The 21,162-nt window shown below is 40.6% G+C and overlaps 1 protein-coding gene across 1 annotated transcript in view; it reads right to left on the bottom strand.

The window, feature by feature from the left end:
* Positions 1 to 2,171: 2,171 nt before the first annotated feature.
* The window catches only part of LOC144694371 (uncharacterized), a 36,358-nt gene continuing 17,367 nt past the window's right edge, over positions 2,172 to 21,162 (bottom strand). The window contains exons 4-5 of the mRNA XM_078564688.1: positions 5,544 to 5,716; positions 2,172 to 3,519 (exon numbers count right to left, since the gene is read on the bottom strand). Coding sequence (XP_078420814.1) covers positions 2,440 to 3,519; positions 5,544 to 5,716 — 1,253 coding nt within the window. The 3' untranslated portion in view covers positions 2,172 to 2,439. The remainder of the gene's footprint in view (positions 3,520 to 5,543; positions 5,717 to 21,162) is intronic.

The raw sequence follows: 21,162 nt of genomic DNA, 5'->3' as shown, positions 1-21,162 counted from the left end.
GAAATGTCAGTTTGGCTTCTGTTTACTGTGGAATTTATTGTAATAAAATGGAATTTATACTGATGTTGTACTTTATTAAATTTAGAGTCAGGCAGAAGTGTATGCACTTATTTGATGTTTACTTATTCAAGCAAGTGATGTATTTTAGCACAGTCATGTAGGGAAAAAGAGATGTGATGTGTCATGTGGTAGGATGGGGACTGGAATAAAGGACTGCTCCTTTATTTGAAGCTTGAAGGGTTGTTGGGGTGGAGGTAAGGCTCTGGTTTCAAAGGTAGACAGTTTCACAGAAGAGAGACTTTAATGACGACCTGTGCTCTGACTCCCCTTGAAGTGAATGCTGTCTGGCTTTACTCCATTCAGTGTTGCTGTTGCTCTTCCATGATAATGGCATCCAAAGCCATCCCTACAGGGAATAACAAACTTGCTCCTGTGAATCCCTCACTATAGGCAGGGTGGGAAGATGGTGAAAATCTCTTGGTGGTTGCCCCCTTTTAGAATCAATGAGGGGCAAGTTCAAATGTTTAGGCAAAATGCCAAAAAAAAGTTTCTGCAAAAATGGTTTACAGCTGCAGTTATAGCAACTGAAAGTCTCCACACTCTTCTGGCTCTAAAACTCCTGACTTCTGCCTGTCTCATCTACCCAGGGAGCTTCACAAATATAAACAAATGAAGCAAAGCTGCAGTGCCTCCATTATTGTATATTTAAATGAGGTCACCCAAGACAGCCTGCAGAATTCAGGAAGATCCAAAAAGAGGAAATTTGGCGGAATCAATTTTGGAGTGGAAACTGATGTAAGCAGTCTCATTTTCTTCCACAAAAAAACTACTTGCTTTACCCCAAAACTTGGAAGAATTGTGAACTGCGAGGATAGCGTAGAACTTCAAAGGATCATAGATAAGTTGGTGGAATGGGCAAAGTTCAATGCAGAGAAGTGTAAGGTGATTCATTTTGGTAGGAAGAACATGGGGAGAACATTTAAAATAAAGGATACAACTCTAAAGTGGGTGGAGGAGCAGAGGGACATGGGTGTATATGTGCATAAATCATTGAAGGTGGCAGAACAGATAGAGAGAGCAGTTAATAAAGCATACAGTATCCTGGGCTTTATTAATAGGGGCATAGGAAACAGGGAAGCTATGTTTAATTTGTATAAGTCACTTGCTCGTCCTCAGCTGGAGTAATGCATCCAGTTCTGGGCGCCACACTTTACGAAGGATGTGAAGACATTAGAGAGGGTGTAGAAGAGGTTCACGAGAATGATTCCAGGGATGAGGAACTTCAGTCATGAAAATAGATTGGAGAAGTTAGGACTGTTTTCCTTAGAGAAAAGGCGGCTGAGAGGAAATTCGACAGGGGCACTCAAAATCATGAGGGGCCTGGACAAGAGTAGATAGGGAGAAGCTGTTTCCACTCATGAAAGGATCGAGAATGAGAGGGCACAGATTTAATGTAAGAAGAAGCAAAAGAAGCAAAAAAAGTGACATGAGGAAAATCTTTTTTAATGCAGCAAGTGGTTAGGGTTTGGAATGCAGTGCCTGAATGTGGTGGATGCAGGTTCAATTGAAGCATTCAAAAGAGAATTAGGCTGTTGTCTGAAAAGGAAGAATGTGCAGGATTACCGGGAGAAGACAGGGTATTGGCACTGAGCGAGTTGCTCATTTGGAGAGACGGTGCAGACATGATGGGCCAAATGGCCGCCTCCTGAACTGTAACAATTCTGAGATTGTGATTGTGCACTGAAATTGTGCTGTAAAATGCGTGGACATTCTTCCCCATAGTTTTGACAACAGACATTTGATTGTTGCAATACCTCAATGCCAATGTGCCATCAAAATGCAGTACTGTAAGCTTGCCAGAGTTGTTTATTTTTGAAACCTATTCAAGATTTTCATTGGTTCCCAAAATTGCATATACAAATAGTTACACATTTAACAATAATTGCTATGGTTATTTTAAAATAGTCTCCTATTAATTAGCTCTAATACAACTTCCACAATAATATTGTCCCAGAAATGTTATTATAATTGGAAAGGGTAATTGTTTGAGAGTTTTAAGTTTACAAAGGGTAAAACAGATTGTTTAATTTTAATTGGTGTTTATTCAGATCTGAAAATCTAGGCTTTATTTTTATTTTACCACTGAAAAATACAACACGAGACAGTAAGTTAAAAAATTATATTTTTTTAGTTAATCATGAATAATTACAAATGATCCCCTTACAAATGGTTTTTCTAAAATGCAAGATATCAGAATGAAACACTATATTACATTTGCTGACATATATGTTATAAATACACAAATAGAATTTTTGAAAACCTAGAATATTTGCCGAGTACTTATTAATTCACATTTACGCAATGCTCAGTTTTTTCTAGTATTTATATAAACTCCCAGGTGTATAATAAAAAATAGGAACTGCTTCCAATTTTCACAAATTATGAGTCATTGCATGAATGCCTGTTGTAGACGATTGATTCCACATTGACATAATCACTTTTTTGCCTGCTTCCTCTTGGAGATGGTATATTTTTAGGTGGTCTGGGAGGAGCACCTTTATTCATCTGTTTTGGTACAGCATAGTCATCTGCAGAAGGATTGTATGGATATTCATAACCTAAGGAGTCATTCAGTCTACCTTGCACTTTCCATGCTTCACTTAATTCTTTTGCTTCATCGTAAAGTAAAGAATCATCACTAACTTCATATATGTGCTCATTCTTCTTGTGATTTGTTTTTTGACAAAACACATTCTTGTGTTCTGGTCTATTAGATCCACTGTACACGGTATCATAAAGAGAATCAGGATGCTCAGCCATTACAATAGAAGGAATACTCTTTTTAATAGAATTACGTTCATTGTTAAGTGAACGTATTTTGCTGGGAAACCTGAAAAAAGGCTCATTGATTTTGTGTGGTAAGGTATCCTCTCTGCAAGGTGTAATGCTGCTTTGCTGTCTTCCTATTTGCCTAGGCATGGATTTAGTACTTTTTGGTGGTTCCAGAGGGAGTGTCAGATGAACTCCTCCTGGACTTGTTTCTGAATGTAGTGTAGTCCAATTCTCTGCTGTGTCTGCTGCTAATTTAGAATTTACTTTACCATGTGATGCAAATAGAGATGATGATGGGAAACTGTACTGAAGCCTGACTGGTGATTTACTTAGTGAACTACATGCTTGATTATCTTGAGAAGCGTCATAACACAAATGATGCATGCCTTCAGAAACATCTGATATTGTAGAAGATACTTTTTTGGATAGTTGAGATTTACGTTCAGCAGCATGCTCCTTATGAGACCGTGTGCTACCTGAATATGGTTTGCAAGTAACAGAGTCTGCGGGGAATAAATTGTAACTTTCTAAAGGATCAGAATTGCAACACTCCTCTTCGTTATTGTCCTTTTGTATCTTTACTGCTGCATTTACAGACATAAAAATCTGTTTCCCCTGATTAGTTTCGAATTCAAACTTGCCTGGACCAGATTTACACCTTCTTCCAGATTCAATTGAAAACATTCTCTGAAAAATGTAAATATTAATGCACTTAAAATTATTGTATAAACATTATAGCATTAATTCTACAGTACTATCCTGCCAACATAGTCATTATAAATTCTGTAGGCCCAATTTTCTGATCCCCAGCATGGGTCCCCACTGGGAGTATGCAATTGTGGAATTATACCTTACATCTTGCCTCCAAAATAAACCTTTCACTTTTCATAGAATCATTGACCCAGAAATTCTGGCTTCCAGGGGCGCAGGGTGCATTTTCTGTGTAAGAATGGTGAGGTCCTTGACTCAAAGACTAAGCCCTGACCCTCATAATAATGGGAATAATGCTCATCAAAGCCTACCAGCGAAGGGTAGTGAATATTCTGGCTGCTGCTAGAGTCACGAAGACCCTCAATTAAGTGGTCCAGGGATGTCTTTGGGGAGCACAGGAAATGGGTGGGATCAGGGAATACAGAACGAGGGATTTTTGGATCTGGATGTTGAGAAATCAAAGAGCAAGGGAAATAGGGGCCAACAGCAAAGGAGTTGGGCCCAGTGAGCAGTGAGTTGGGGCTGGAAACGGCTGCAATTGATTTCTTTAATGTAGGGTCAAGGTCAACATACAACTAAGTTCCTTACTTGATTGGCTGGGCCCAACAGGTAGTCCCTCAATCTACCCCAACACCTTGTCTCCTTCCAAAGGTACCTTACCCATGCTAGCCTGTTATTTCCTCTCTTCTCACCATTCAAAACTCCAAAAATTCCTTCCAGGTGAAGCAGTGATTTACATGTACTTCTTTCAATTTAGTCTACTGTATTCACTGCTCACAATGTGGTCTCCTTTACTTTGGGGAGACCAAACAGAGACTGGGTGACTGCTTTGCATTCAGCCCACAGACATGATCCTGAGTTTGCAGTGGCCTGTCATTTTAAATCTCCATCTTGCTCTCATGCTGACATCTCTGTCCTTGGCCTGCTGCACTGTTCCAGTAAAGCTCAGTAAGCTTGAGTAATAGTACCTCATCTTTCAATTAGGCACTTTATAGCCTACTGGGCTCAACACTGAGATCAACAGTTTCAGACCATAAATACTAATCCCCTATTGTTTTCTTTTCTTTGCATGGTTCGGTTTTTCTCTTATTTTTGCTTACAAATAGTAGCACACCTGTTCTAGGCATATCTTTTGTTGCTTTACTTCTTTTTTCACCCCATCACCATCCCCTTTGGCCCTGTAAGACTAACTCTTCTGGACATTCAATCTCTCCTGTCTTCCACCCTATAATAGACCTTCCTTTTGTCCTTGTCCCACCTTGCTCAAAACCTCTTACATCTCCAACTTTTCCCAGTTCTGCTGTGTGACCTGCTGAGTATTTCCAACATTTTCTCTTTTTATTTCAGGCAATCCCTAGGTTTGGTTTCCCTAGAGAGTATGGTGGCACTGGTTGCCTTTGGACAAACCAATCTTGGAGCAGATCCCATTGAAGTGTTAGGCCTTTTGCATATGTAAATAAGGAGCCTAATGTCTGCTTCAAGCATTAGTAAAGGATGCATATTCTTGTTGTCATTCAATATAGTGGGCAATGCTCTTCTGAAGGGTATGTATGCCTGCTTCGTCCTACCATATTGGCAGTGCTCAGATCAGTGTCCTCCCTGCATCCTCTCTCTTAGACTGGCAGACTCCCTTTTGACAGCAAGAATTCCCCAATGTCTTCCCAAGTGTACATATGGAATAAGCTCTAACCCTGGAAAAACTTTTCTGCTCAGTCTAACAGGATAAATATGTTGGATTTGTGGAAATTTGAGCAAAATCCATATTCCTATGTTCTTTTTACCTGGTGAAAATGATAGGATATTTACCAATTCTTAATGATAATCGTAACATACTAAACTGGGATGGCATTATATTCAATGAGTACTTCTGAACAATGACATATAAGTGACAGTCATTACATTAATTTGATAGAAATTGTACATAACAAAGTAGCATGCCAGACACACATTTAAATCCTGTTTAAATATGAACTTAATATTTAAAAATAAATGAAGGGTACCTTGTCACCACCAAATCTTCTTAGAAACATATAAGGCCATTCATATATTACTTGCTCAGGGATGATATTTTTCAAAATCAGTGCCTCTTTGCCTGCCTTCAGAAGATACATTCCACTGAGTTCACATCTCTCTGAAGCATCTGTTCTTCTTACTGAGACTTTATACTCATTTACTGAAAATAGGAAGTAAAATCAAGAGTTAAAAAAATGTAACATTTGTCATTGCCAGTAAATAGTAATGTTACTTCCCTCTTCTCCTCTTGCTTCTCCTTTTCTCCCCTCCTATCCTGAAAGCAGTGCTTCATTGCAGGAACAGGAGTAGTAAGCTTTGAGGGCAAAAGGAGACCTCTCAACAGAGGAGGGAATTGTCTTCTCTAGCAGCTGCTGAAACAATGAACCTTGGACAAACAAAATGATTTCAGAGCAAGACTATTGCAGTCATTGGATAATGTACTAACAAGTGTGGAGCAGACAACTTTCCACACAGGGTGGCCACTGAAGGAGCTCAAGAATACTGAACAGTCCCCTGCCAACCACCACAAATTCCCGCTTTCCGAAACTTGTCAAACTTTATTATTGTCGCAGGGTTGCATTAATTACATTTATTGGAATTATGGAAGAAGCTGACCATAACTACTGCTGTGTGGTTGAAATTAATTTCTTCCTCCATCTCTCCCTACCACACCGTCCACTCGATGGTTTTCAATAACCTAAGAGTACTAGGTGCAAATGTCCCATTTATCTAGAGCCTCAGAAGATAGTTTACAATTTTCTACTTAAGATAATTACACAATAAGTGTGTGTGTGTGTGTGCGCGCATGTGCGTAAATTTAGTAAAGCATCACCATAGCTTCAACCTACTACTATCGCCAATAGACAACTTAAATTTTTGTAATCTTTTCGTGCCCCTAGTCTTTGTTTCATGTCATGAGTAAACCATAGTGAGATCTGTCTATAATGGCAGTTTAAATCAATTTACTTCCATCTCCTGACACTTACCCCAAATCCTTTCCCCCCTTAACTGGAGCATGAGAATCAAAACTCTGCAGATTTCCAGAAAGCAAGTATAATGCCTCAGCAACCTAATGTATTAAACGTTTTCCTGGTTATTGGGAAGATTGCAGTGCTGATCTCTGTTTTTATAGCAACTTCATATTTGTTGAGACTTGTTTCTATCGTATAAAACAATTGCTACAACAGCTCCATTGTGCTTCAAAAAGTTATTTACATGCTAAAGAAATATTGACATTCTTTGTTGTCACACCTGCAATGTACTAAAAAAGTTGTCACAAAAAAAACATACCAATATAGACGTGTCCAGTATCAGATGGGGGACAGACCAACTAAAATTCGAGCTGTCGGGTGTAAAACAAGACAAATACACACCCTAATTCAACACGTATAAAGTGCTGATGTCATTGTAATGAATGTTAGCTCCTGAGCCATCACGTATATAATCCCTCACAGCTGATGCCTTGTTGCAAATCTTTGGTTCTCTCTCTGTTGCCCATGTCCTAACTCGCACAAAGTCTCGTTCACCAATGCCCCCTGCAATCGCTGATTAACACTGGCTCCCAGTTAAGCAACGACTTGATTTAAAATTCTCACCCTGTTTTCAAATCTCTCCATGACTTCATCCCTCTCTATCACTGTAATCTCCTCCAGCTCTACATTCATCCTAGATAACTGCATTCCTCCAATTCTGTCTTCTTGGGAACCCTAGAATTTTATTCACTGCGCCATTGACAGCCGTGCTTTAAGTTGCCAAGGCCCTGAGCTGTGGAATTACCTCTCTAAACTCCTCTGTCTGTCTACCTGTCTCCTTTTAAGACATTCTTAAAACCTACCTCTTTGATCAAGCTATTGCCTCATGTGGCTTGATTTCAAATTTGATTGATAATGTTTCTATGAAATGCTCACATTTTACTACATTAAAAGGTGCTAAGTATACAAGTTGTGATTGTTGAATGCACAGGTTGCTGGAGTGTGTCATCCTCTCAGGGACGGGTTCAGAGAAAGGTACCTCAAAAAAAGTACCTCTGATGGTTGTCTGACCCAATGGTAAACATGTTGTGGGGTCAGACAACTAGAGCTATGGGCAGAGTGCAAGTGATAATTGAGAAGGGGTCAGTTGGAACAGAGCATTAATGATAGCGCATTCTCTCCAGATAGTTGCACGTCCACAGTTATTCCCTAGCCCTCCCCCCATCACCCCCATTAAAATATTGGGGACCGGTGTATTTAGATTCTTCTGAAAATGAAGTCAGTAAAAACTCTCTCTCTTTAAAAAGCCTCTTAAATTATGGATATATTTAGTGCTGGTAGATGTAATGTGACCTCAGACACATTTTCTATTCCCAAATATACATCTGATAAAATCACATTATAGCAAAGTTGAGAAATATCATTCATCTATCATAGAGAGCACGTTGCACCAATAGTTAGGTAAACCAAAATATTACCATGTCCAAATTAACGATGGAAAAAAAAGCCTCAAAACCTCCACTTCTAGTTGTAATCAAAAATGCTTCAAACACATAGCTTTTGCAATCTATGATGGAAATTAGCAACTACCACTATTTTGTTCTATTTTAAAGTAGCATTTACTATTACACATATGTACTGTTTCTTTCAATACCTCTTCCTTCCTCCTGCTTTAGACACTTGATGATATTTTCCATTGAGGTCATTGCATCAGTGACAAATGTACGTACAAAATTGTCACTGTTAAATGACATTATAAGATTTGCCATCATAATTATAAAAGCTTATAATTATCTTAATTAGTTATTTTTATCTATTAGTGAGGGTTCTCTTCTATAGATTTATAAACCGTTAATACAAAGTAAAACGACTACAGCCACATCACAAATCTGAAATAACAAAAAATGAATTTACCTTTAAAGGTATGAAGGGTTCTCTGTTACAACTGTAATTAAAGAAATAACTTGCATCTATATAATGCCTTTCAGGACGTATGAAATCAGAATGGTTACAGCACAAAAGGAGGACATTTGGCCCCTTCGTGACTGTACCGATCTAATGAAAGAGCAATTCACCTAGTGCCACTGCCCGTCATTTCCCCCTTGGCCTTGCAATTTTTTCCTTTTCAGATAGTGAGCCAATTCCTGTCTGAGAGCCTCAAATGACCCTGCCTCCACCACACACTCAGGCAATGCATTCCAGATCCTAACCACTCGCTGCATGAAAAGGTTTTTCCTCACATTATTGTAATTATTATGACGTCTTACGCACTTTACAGCCAATGAAGCACTTAAAGTATGGTCTGTGTTGTAATGTAGGAAACACAGGAGCCAAAGGTCAAATTGTGCACAGTAAGATTTCACAAACAATAACGTGATATTTCTTCATGACATTGGTTGAGGGAGAAATATTGGCCTGGGCACTGAGAAAATCTCTCTTCCTCTTCTTCAAAATAGTATCATAGGATCTTTTACATCACTTGAGGGGGCAAGTGAGGTCTCGATTTAATGTCTCACCTAAAAGACTGCACTGCCAGCAGAGCAGCACCCCCTCAATACTGCTCTGGATGTCAACTTGCATTTTATGCTCCAGTTACTGGAGTGGAACTTGAACTCTCAACCTTCTGACTCAGAGGCAAGGTTGCTATCAGTGAGCTACAACTGTGACAATTAAAGTCTTTAAGAAAACTGTCTTCTGGCAGATTGATCATTGTATTCAAACATTTTAAATTTATTTTGTCTTTGGTAGCAAACAAGCTTACAAGATAACATTAAGAACAAGTGCTGGATTCTCCTCCATGATCCTGCCCAGATTGGGCCAGATGATGCAGAAAATGAAGGAAAATGGTCCAGTGTGACCCACCCGCATATCTTTGCCCTGCCCTCAAGATTCCACCTCCCAAAACAGTAGCACCCTCTCCCCCTCTACAGAGAGGGGTGGCATGGCAGGAGGGCTGGTCGGGAGTGGGCGCGGAGCCGATCGCCGCCCGCGATCGGCTCCATGCTGCCATTTTACGTGGGCGGGCCAATTAAGACCCGCCCAGCATGATGCACGGCCGGTAGCACACAGCGCTACCTGTGCGGGTGGGGGCAGGAGGCAGAGTCGGAGCCTGCGCTCTTTCAGAGTTCAGAAATTTCCCTGAAGCACGGAGCTGCCTCAGGGATATTAAGTACACATTGAAATTTTTAAATAAAGAAAGATAAAAATTATTTTCACATGAGCTGGGACATTTGTCAATTTAGCAGAATTTATTTATTGATTTAATTAAACTTTCAGGAAACCTCATCCCATCCGTGGATGAGGTTTCCTGAAAAACGCGAAGGCTGCTTGGACTCTTCGCCTGCCCGCCAACTTTAAGGCTGGACAGGCAGCATTGACAGTTACTTTAATTGGTATTTTAATGGCCTTAATGGGCCGTTGATAGTTTGGCGGGTGCACCGCCGCCTCCGGCGCGTGCCCGCGGAATGTAATATCTAAATGACGCGCACGGACGCCGGGACGCATGCCCGACGTCACCGCGCGTCATTTTACGTGTCAGTCCCACCCCGCATGCCGAAATCAAAATTCCTGCCTATGTCTCAGTCATTGTCAGCCAAGTTCTAAATAATTACATTTCCAGCATTCCATCTTTGGCTGCTGCAGGGGAGTCATGCTGCAGCATTTTAACTTAATATATTTGTTCAATGGATCAGTGTCACTTGCAAGGCCAGCATCAATTGTCCAAAGTTAATTGCCTTTGAGAAGGTGGTGGTGAATCACCTTCTTAAACTGCAGTTCGTATGGTGAAGGTAATTCTACTGTGCTGCTAGATAGGGAGTTCCAGGATTTTGACCTAGTGACGATGAAAGAATGGCAATCTATTTCCAAGTCAGTATGATATATGACTTAGAGGGGAATTTGCAGTTGGTGGCGATCCCATGCGCCTGTTGCTCTTGTCCTTCGAGACAGTACAGATTGCAGATTTGAGAGGTGCTGTTGATGAAGACTTGACGAATTGCTGGAGTGCATCTTGTATATGGTACACACTTCGGCCACCATGCACTGGTGGTGGAGGGAATGAATGTTCATGAGGTGGATAGGGTGCCAATCAAGCAAGCTGCTTTGTCCTGGATGATGTCAAGTGTCACCAGAACTTTATAACTTTGCGGTGCAAGGCTTTCTCTCAGTGGAGGGATCCTGCAGGGAACTTGATGTGCATTCCTAAAGACCTCCAAAATAGAAAAACTGGTCGATGTTAAAGCAATGCCAGAAGCAGCAGATTAGCAATCCATAAGTCCAGGCTAATGTTCTAGGGACAAGGGTTCATATGCCACCACAGCAGCTAATTTAAATTCAATTAATAATCTGGAATTGAAAAACTAACCTCAGTAATGGTGACCATGAAACCATTGTCAATTGTTGCAAAAACTCACCTGGTTCACTAATGTCCTCTAGGAAAGGAAATCAGCTGTCCTAACCTGGTCTGGCCTACATGTGACTCCAGACCCACAGCAATGTGGTTAACTCTTAACTACCCACTGAAATGGTGTGGCAAGCCAATCAGCTCAAGAGGAATTAGGGATGGGCAACAATTGAAGGTCTTGCCAACAATGCCCACATCCCATGAAAGAATAAAGGAAAAAAAGAGAATCTTAAGTATCTTACTAAATTAATAGTCTTTTTTAAATTGATTTTCTACACACTGTACAAGAATTGTAACTTTAAAATCTGATTTGCTAATGCCACATATTCTACTTACCCCAAAATGTTACAAAGATACTAACAAGAGAAAAGGCAGGAAGTGGTCTTATTTACATCAACTGAACACATCAAAATACCATATTTGGACAATGTGATTGTTTTCCAATTTGACTGATAAACATTACAATAAAGCTAAAAAAAAAGGGTTACTTGAAAATGTTTTAACTATAGGAAATAAAATATATTCAAAATATAGGGTTTTTTTGATTATGTCTCTGTGAACTTTTCTACACGAAAGGCATTATATAAATGCAAGTTGTTGAGTTTAAACCTGAATGCATAGATTCATTGCACTAAATCACTTGGAAAATCAGCTTACTCAAATCATTTTCTATTTAGTACTTGCGGTTTATTCTTTCCACAAACAACTACCATAGCTTTCTTTATATTCAACGAGAACAAATATAGCACAGTGCCATCAGGGGTTGATGTTAAGATGGGCAATATTGTTTTCTCCAGTACAGTAACATTTAACCCGGGGACTTTTCCTGTGTAGTTTGGCATTTTCTGAGCATTACTAGAAATCTCGTTTAAGGCAAACTTTAGGCTGGATATCTTGCTACTTTCCCACCCAATTTTGAGCATCGGAGCAGTGGAAAAGAAGGCAATGTGACCTACTTCCCATTGCCCTGCCTACACACCTGCTGAAATGACAGCCAGCTTCCCCTTCCACATCCACCCGACATATAGAATAGCATAGTCATTTTTCCTCTTTGCTGCTGCTGCTACTGCATTTGAAATGAAACCTCCAGCCCAGAAAAGCTTTTGCAGGGTTACTTCAGCAGTTGTGCTACTCTTATCTAGAAGAGCAGAATCCCACTCCTTGACTTAACATCACAAGATTTTCCTTTGCCAGCACACAATGATACGCATTACATTCAGGTCTGAGGGAACAGGTTCAGTATGAGCGATTGAGATGTCATTTCTGGAGTTACCCAGGAGTTAGACTAGCCTGTTTTCTGCTTAACATTTCCTGAATAATTATTCAGGTAAATAAATCAGAACTGTCCAAAGTCTCGGACTCTAACTCGGATTCTGAAATATTTGTTGAGGGTCCTAGGGAGCAGGAGAAATAACCATCCGAAGTTGAAACTTCCCAGGCAATTCCCATGTAGGTCAGTACATCAGGACTTCCACAGGGTCCCGACATAAATCTCTGGTCATACATCCGGTCTCTGACGATTACAGGCTGGAAGATTTGAGTCATAAGTAAGTCAAGAAAATGACAAAGAATAAACAAGAAAAGAGGACATAGAATAGTCTGCAGAAATGTTAGATAAACGAGGAAAAATAAAATTTGAAATGACAAAATATAAACAAGGATGCTTAAAAATTGACTGGTCAATGGGAATTTTAGCTCCCCAGCAATTAGTGTCAGTTATAAAAAATTTACAACATATTGAAATTAGTAAAACAATATTCAACAGAACAGATGAATAAATTCATGTATGAATGTGGATGTTATCAAAGGGCATTTAGATATTGTGTTTATCTTCAATAATGTGGGCAGATGGGCATTTTAGTTGATTTTAGACTTCTCTGCCATCCTCTGTGTAATCATCTGGAACATCAACACAAACATTTCTGGCAGCAGAAAAAACAATGACTGGAATTCAATGCCCTCCCTCGAGGTGGGTTTGGTGGCAGGGGGAACAATTAATCAGGCGGGAGAGTGGCAGGTGGGGACCCTGCCACAGCCCTGATCACGTCCAGGTTGGGAAGGTTCGTGGAAAGCCTTCCTGCCCCACTGCCGCTGAGGCCTTAAGAGATCAATTAATGCCTGTTTAAAAGGGCCTCATCTCGCTGCTACTGTATTCACCCAACAGTGGGCAGATGACTCACCATGTAGGAAGCTCGAAAAGCAAACCCCATCATGTTTGCTTGTGGGCTTTCAGAGGGGGCCCCTTGTTATCAGGCACTCACTGCCTGATCAAGGGACCTGGCAATGGAAGTGGCGGCGGTGGTAGTGGTGGAGCAGGGGAGGGAGAATGCCAAGAGCCATCCCCTACCTGCTGCTGACCACCTTCCCCCCCCTTACTTTATGACCCCCCACCCCATCCCATAACCCCCTCTTGCGCTATCACCCACCTGTGGTCTGAGTCCCTCAGCAGAATTGGGCCTCAGGTGAGTGCATTACCGACAGCAACCACTACCTCCCTGGTGGTGCTGCTGAGAATTGCAAACTGCTCGCCATCTGATTGGTTGGCAGCTCTCTGGGTGGTGGAATTTCTACCCAAGGTCCTTGATCCCAGGGTAGGCCCACTGTTGCCAAGGTAGGTGCCCATTTGGCACTTAATTTGGCAAGCCTTCCTGAAAGTACGCGACACGGGACTCTCACCGGCCCTCTAGTCAGCGGGCGAGACCTCCATTGCCTACATTAAATTCTGTCCAATGATTGGAGCAAAACACAAGGTGACCAATAAAAATTATGCAGAAAAAAAAATTCTTAAACAATAAGAAATTCAAGGGAGGGCACTTTACGAATTAAAGAATGGCATTTAAGTTAAAATATCATTCTGTCTGCCATTTTGACTAATAAACAACTAAAAATGTCATCCGTTGAAGATATATAATGTAAACACAAAGCCTCCACGTCAGCTTTTACGCTGTGTGCAAAGTGGTTTCAATTTATTTTTAGGCATGGAAACAAAAATATCTTTCTGTGACAGCCAATCATGTGATTGGAACATTATCGCTACAAAATCTTTTCCTAAACGGCTTTAATATTTTCAGAACGTCAAAAGCACACCGATGACTTTGAAATGTTGTCTAGCAATATATTCTTACTAAAATAAGAACTGTAATGGAACAAGACTGTTACAATTATGAGGCTTATAAGATTATGTTTTAGGGCTGTATGTTTAAATTTAAAGGTAAAATGAAGGGGTCATGTGGTCTGTTCTGAAGTCTGCCTAACAGCAAACCTGGATTGTTTGATTGTTAAAGGGAGCCCAGGTTGTTTCCTGGGAAGATGGTGCAAGATATTTATGCTTGAAGACAATGGCAGCAGCCTGTGTGTTAATCAGTGGAGACAGAATCTCCAAATTCTCAGAAATGTGTTCAAAATTGTCAAATTGTGAACAGTTATGCTTAAACTGCCCATTTAGTTCCAGAACGAGAGAGAATTGGGCTGTCAAGGATAGCTAATTATCATTTCAACCTAGATTCAAGACCCATGTGATTCACATGGCCATGCAGAGGAAGCTATTTTAAAGATCAGGTTGCAGGCTTTCGTAGAATATCACTGGATATCATAGATAGTGTTTTGAGTCTGCCTGGATCCAGGAGAAAGGGAGCAGCTAGAGGCCAAAAAAAGTCTGTGGTTTGCCGCGGAGGAATGGAAACTCATGCTCAGATTGAAAAGACCAAATTCGTAGGGAGTTAAAATGAGGCTGGAAGAGTCACCTAGCTTGGACTAGAGGGAAGCGTCCTGGAAAAAGAAAATCTCACTGTGAAAGACAGTTCTAAGATTGCAAGTTGCCAGGCTGAGAAGTGAATAGAACAAGAATAGACCCTCAAGAGCTAAGAATCACCTTGGATTGATTCTGAGAAAATTGAATGTCTACATAAAGGATAATGTAAAGTATACCTGTTGTCACAATGATGTGACGTGCATGAGTTATACTAATTTTTAATTTCATTGTCTGATCAAATATATATTGAAGTATTTAAAAGGGACTTTTAAAAAGCAAGCAAAAACACTGATTTAAGATGGCTGCCACCATTTGACATCTGGTATCCTAAGTTGACCAGCTTCGATGGAATTACTGAAACTGTTCTGGACCTCACATTTGCATTTCTCTAAAGCCATTTCTCAAGTGGAGACATAAAGCCTACCGGGACCATTTAGGAGTTAGATCAGCAAAGTGGTGGAAGGGGTCATTGACAGTGCTATCAAGCAAAACTTGCTCAGCAGTACTCTGCTCACTGATGCTCAGTTTGGGTTCCATTAGGGCTACTTAACTCCTGACCTCATTAAAGCCTCTGTCAAAATATGGACAAAAGGGCTGAACTCAAGAGGTGAGGTGAGACTGATGTCAAGGGCAGTCAAGGCAGCATTTGAGGCACCTTGAACATCAAGGAGCCTTAGCAAAACTGCAGTCAATGGAATCAGGGGGAAAACTCTGCACTGGTTGGACGCATGCTAACACAAAGAAAGATAGTTATGGTTGTTGGAGGTTAATCATCTCAGTCCTAGGACGTCACTGCAGGAGTTCCTCCGGGTAGTGCCCTAGGCCCAACCATCTTCAGCTGTTTCATCAATGACCTTCCCTCCATCATAAGCTCTGAAGTGGGGATGTTTGCTGATGATTTCACAATGTTCAGTACCATTCGAAACTCCTCAGATACTGAAGCAGTCCGTGACCATATGCAGCAAGACCTGAACAACATTCAGGTTTGGGTTGACAAGTGGCAAATAACATTCAGACCACACAAGTGCCAGGCAATGACCATCTCCAACAAGAGAGAATCCAACCATCTCTACTTGATAATCGATGGCATTACCATCACTGAATCCCCCACTATCAACGTCCTGGAGGTTACCATTGACCAGAAACTGAACAGGACCAACGATATAAATACTGTGAGTACAAGTGCAGGTCAGAGACTGGGAATTCTGTGGTGAGTAATTCACCTCCTGACTCCCCAGTGCCTGTCCACCATCAACAAGGCACAAGTCAGGAGTGTAATGGCATACTCTCCACTTGCCTGGATAAGTGCAGTTCCAAAAACACTCAAGAACCTCAACACCATCCAAGACAAACAGTTCATTTGATTGGCACTCCATCCATCACCTTAAATATTCACTCCCTCCACCACCAACGTACAATGACAGCAATGTGTACCATCTACAAGACGCAGTGCAGGAACTCACCAGGACTCCTTCAACAGCACATCCTAAACCCTGCAGCCTCTATCACCTAGAAGGACAAGGGCAGCAGTTGCATGGGAACGCCACCACCTGCAAGCTGCCCTCTGAGCCACACACCATCTTGACTTATGAACATATGAAATAGGAGAAGTAGGTAATTTCCCCCCTCGAGCCTGCTCCATCATCCAAGAAGATCATGGCTAATCCGTTTGTGTTCCAAAGTCCACATTCGCAACTGCCCCCAGTAACCTTTGTTACATTCCTGTTAGGCAAAGCAATGTACCTCCGCCTTAAAAATATTCAACGACCCCACCTCCACCACCTTCTGAGACAGAGAGTTCCAAAGTTGTACAACCCCCAGAAAAAAATTCTCCTCATTTCTGTCCTAAAAGGGTAACCCCTAATTTTAAAACAGTGCCCCCTAGTTCTGGACTCACCCACAAGAGGAAACATCCTTTCCACGTCCACCTTGTTAATACCATTTAGGATCTTATATATTTCAATAAAGTCACCCCTCACTCTTCTAAACTCCAGTGGAAACAAAAACCCAGTCTGTCTAACCTTTCCTCATAAGACAACCCGCTCATTACAGGTATCAATCAAGTAATCTTGGAACCATATTGCTGTTCCTTCACTGTCGCTGGCTCAAAATCTTGGAACTCCCTGCCTACACCACATGGACTGCAATGGTTCAAGAAGGCAGCACACCACTTTCAAGGGCAATTAGGGATAGGCAATAAATGCTGGCCTAGCCAGAAATACCCACATCTTGTGAAAGAATTGCAAAAAACAAATGACTGGAAGAGTACAGAATCACCTAGGCCATGGGACAATAGCCACAGTCTGTCTAGACATAAGCTAATCAATTACCTTATGAAATCATTGGAGGGAGAGAGATCATGTGACTGGAGCGAACATTTTGTTGTTACAACACAAACTGCTAAGCAGGTGTCTGGAAGAAAGCTGCCAATGGAGCATTAACAATCTCCCCTCTTTCCCAAGTTCAAGATCCTATCCCTAATGCAGTTTGCAATCCAGCACAGATATAAGAATTTGCATCGAATGGAACATTAGGTGCAAAAATCATTGACAGATGAAGATAGACAGATAAAGACAGATTACATTTTTTAAAAAAAGAAACTGCCTCCAGAAATTGAATTTTACATGGGCTTCAACTCCACTGAACTTTCAAGACCCCTGTGGAAAAATTCTGCTTTAGCCACAGATTCCAGCAAAGGACTGAAACAGTGAACTCTGTTTTTTCACCTTTTAGTATTGAATTAGAATTTAGACAAAAATAACTTCCTACTGTATAATTTGTGTGCATGCGTGCGTTGCAAGGGTCAGGATATAGGTTTACCTTTTTTTAAAAAAATATTTTTATATCTTTACCTGGGTGGGTTCTTAACTCAACAAAGACTTACCCCTTTGAGTTTTAAACTCAGGAACGCCTGCCAGACTGATTTCTTTGCAATGGTTAAGCACAGACATTGAGTAAATACCTTCAACCGTATAAATTCCTAAAAAACGGTGTTATGATCAGACCTGGACCAGTGGGATAGGGGAGTCATTTTTGCCTCTCCTCACATGGTTGTAACAGAAATTTGGGGACTAACATCCGGGATTGAGTCCACAGACAATGAGAGTAATTGGAAGTGGGAACTAAATTTAATCTCTAGATATACGTTTAAAAACACCAGACCAGGCTTTCTTGTGTACACACTTGACGCAAGTTCCTTCATAGCCCAGGTCGAAATTACATTTAATGATTTAAAGGTTCTGTCCCTTGAGGGGTTGATAAGTGTAGCTAAGGAGTTGGAGTTACAGTTTTGCCCAAAAGCTAGGAGATTTGAAATGTTAAAACTGGTGGCCAGAGAATTGGGTTGCAAACCTGAGAAAATTGAAAAAGAAAAAATATATTTAGTGAAAATACAGCTAGAACAGAGATGACTTGAACAAGAACTCCAAGCAATGGAAAGGGAAAGAGAGGAAAAAGAAAAGATGAGAAAGGAAGATTTCCAAGGAAGAGAGATAGACTCCATAAACTGTGTAGGTAGGAAGAGGCAGCAGAGACAGGCTGGAGGATAATACTCCTGGAAAGTCAAGGTCAGTCCAAAGAGACTGAAAAGGGTGGGGAAAGCCGGCAGGAGTCGGCTGGGAACAGAGAAGGGCTCGGAAGCCCTACAAAGAGAATGATAGATCCCATGAGAGTTGGAGTGGCTAGGGAAGAGCCACTTGTATTTAAAAAGGCCAAAGCCAGACCAGTAGAAGTAAAATGGGTCAAGATAGAACTCGGGGAAGTTAAAAAGAACGAAGCCAGGCCAGAAGAAGTAAGAATCCAAGGAAGTTAAAAGGGCCAAAACTAGGCCAGTAGAAGTAAATGAGGTCCATGAGGGGCCTGTAAAAGTTTAAGGGGATGAAGGGAGAGAGCCAGTGATCTGATTAGCAGACATCTTCATGGAAGATTTAAATGGGGACCAGAGAAGTTCCCAAATAGACCAGAGTGAGAGTGATGCCCACTCAGTTGAAGAGCCACAGGCGTGTACAGCAAGAGCTAAACATCCACTTGGGGGCACAAGCATTCCAAGGGACATGGAACAGGTTGGGGGAAAGCCCATTCCCAAAACAAAGGAAGAAGGGAAGGGAACATACCCCAAAGCAAACAAGGAGAATAGCAATGAAATCCAGGAAGGGTTAGCCACTGGTAAGCAAAACAAAACAGACCAGGTTTTAAACATCAACCAGTTCAGCAGTGTTGATGGAAAATTCACCAAAAGTGAAGTGCCGGGCGTCGGTCCAGAATTCCTACAGGAGGCAAGAATCAAATTACAACCCCATAACCTCCTAGAAATCAAATTTGTAGAAGTGCCTGGGTTTGAGCTACTAAATTCACAGGTTATAGAGGTGGACAGTGAGGGGTTAAAACTGATCAGAGTAGACCAGGCTAGCAATCAGGAAAATTTGCATTCTAAGAGCCTCTGTGCTAAGCAGAATGACAGCTTTACCTTGGGAGGGTTTTTAACTCAATAAAAACTAACCCCTTTGTGTTTTCAACTCGAGAAAGCCTGCCAGACTGGTTTCTTTGCAGTCAGCACATAAATGGTTAAGCACAGACCATCGAGTAAATACCTTCATCCTTATAAATTCACAAAAGACCCTGTTAGGATCAGACCTGGAGTGGTAGGATTGGGGAGTCATTTTCACACTTCCTCATGTGGTCATGCAAAGTGTGTTTTTTTGGTTGGGCTAAGAATAAGGGGGCATCCCATTTTGTGGTTCAAAGTATAAGTTGCCTATAAAGATAGAATTTAGTTAATATGTTTTTAGTCATTTGTTACAATAAACGTCTTAAAGATGTGAAATCTTAACGTGTCATTCTTTCAACTATTAACTGGAAGTTCAAATTTCTTATTTTTTTAAACAAGTTGTTATGGAGTAATAGAGATTGTAACAGCACCAATTCGCCAATAACCATCATTTAAATGTGGCCATGATTAAAAAATGGATCACATAATCTAACTTGTGCAATATGAACATGATCCTATCATCTGATGGTAGTCATTCTGATGAATGCTTCGTTATTCAGTATTCTAATGATATATATTGTAATGATATATTCAAATGCTTTAAGGAAATTGAAAATGGTTTGGTCTATTCATACTTGGGGGATAAAAAATCATCTTCGATGTTCAAAATTCTTGCAAAGTTTTATCCTTCGGTGTATCCATGGGCCATGGCCAACAGATATTTTAAAAATCCCATCCTTTGTATCCCCAAAAATCATTCTTCTACATTTACAACCTCGAGGTCACAATAATAGTAAGCCATCGCAATCTTCGAGCAGAAAGAAGTTGCTACAGTAAATAAGAGGTTCAGATCTGTTACTATTATCTACATACTATAATATTTTCCTGCCAGGAGATATATAATTTCATTATACTTTTAAATTGTCCAATATTGTATACTCCATTTGTATGTTTCTTATCCAGACTAGCAGCCTGGATGCTGAAATGATACTGACTTGGCAGTGGTCCTCAAATCTTCCTTGTGTATCCTGGATTTTTGAATGCCCAAATATTTCTTGGGGAACATAGAGCATGTAATTGATTAGAAAGTATTAGATATTCAAGAGATCCCTATATCTCCTTATCCAATGAAGGATATACTTGCCATTGAAAGAGTGCACTGGAGGTTCACCGGATTAATCCCTGGGATGGTAGGATTGTTTTATGAGGAGATTCAGGAAACTGGGCCTGTAATCTCTAAAATTTTGAGAACCGAGAAAATTAGAGTAATTTCGCATGTATCATAAATTATTGCTAAACATCATTTCAAATCATTTTGAATCTCATTTCAAATCTCATTGAAACTTACAAATTCTTACAGGGCAGATGTGAACCGAATGTTTCCCCTAGCTGGTGAGTCTAGAACCAGGGGACAGAATCTCAGAATAAGGGGCAGGCCATTTAAGACTGAGATGAGGAGGAATTCCTACACTAGGATGGTGCTGAATCTTTGGAATTGGGCTGTGGAAGCTCAATCATTGAGCATGTTCAAGACAGAAATTGATAGATTTCTGGAAGCTAATGACATCAAAGGATAGTGAGGAAAAAATGGCTTAGAGGTAGATGATCAGCCATGACCTGTTTGAATGTGTCATGAGAGTATAATAATTTTCGTAATATTTTTCTGGTTTATTGTAAAGTAGGTTTATGGGGGAAAATAGGTCTGTTTGCATGAGTGATTTAATTACATTTTGTAGCCAAGCAGACTGCAAAGTTATCAAAAGAAGTAAGGTGTAGAAGTGTCTCTAATATGTTAATGAGTAAACATGGTTGGGGCCTTAGCATGCGAGGTGTAAAGGGAATTTGCATTTTTAAGATGGACGAAAGGATCTCAGTCTGTTGACATATAGCCAGACAAGCAAACTAAGGAATGTGTTTATTTTTCTCAAGGGTTACTGACAATATATAGTGGCAACATGAAAAGATTTATATTATGAGAAAGGTGAAGTTCCAAAGA

Source organism: Cetorhinus maximus, chromosome 20 (assembly GCF_964194155.1).
Source record: "Cetorhinus maximus chromosome 20, sCetMax3.hap1.1, whole genome shotgun sequence".
In the NCBI taxonomy this organism is placed as follows: Eukaryota; Metazoa; Chordata; class Chondrichthyes; order Lamniformes; family Cetorhinidae; genus Cetorhinus; species Cetorhinus maximus.
Note: the sequence above shows the minus strand (reverse complement) of the source record. Positions and strands in the feature narration are given on the sequence as shown.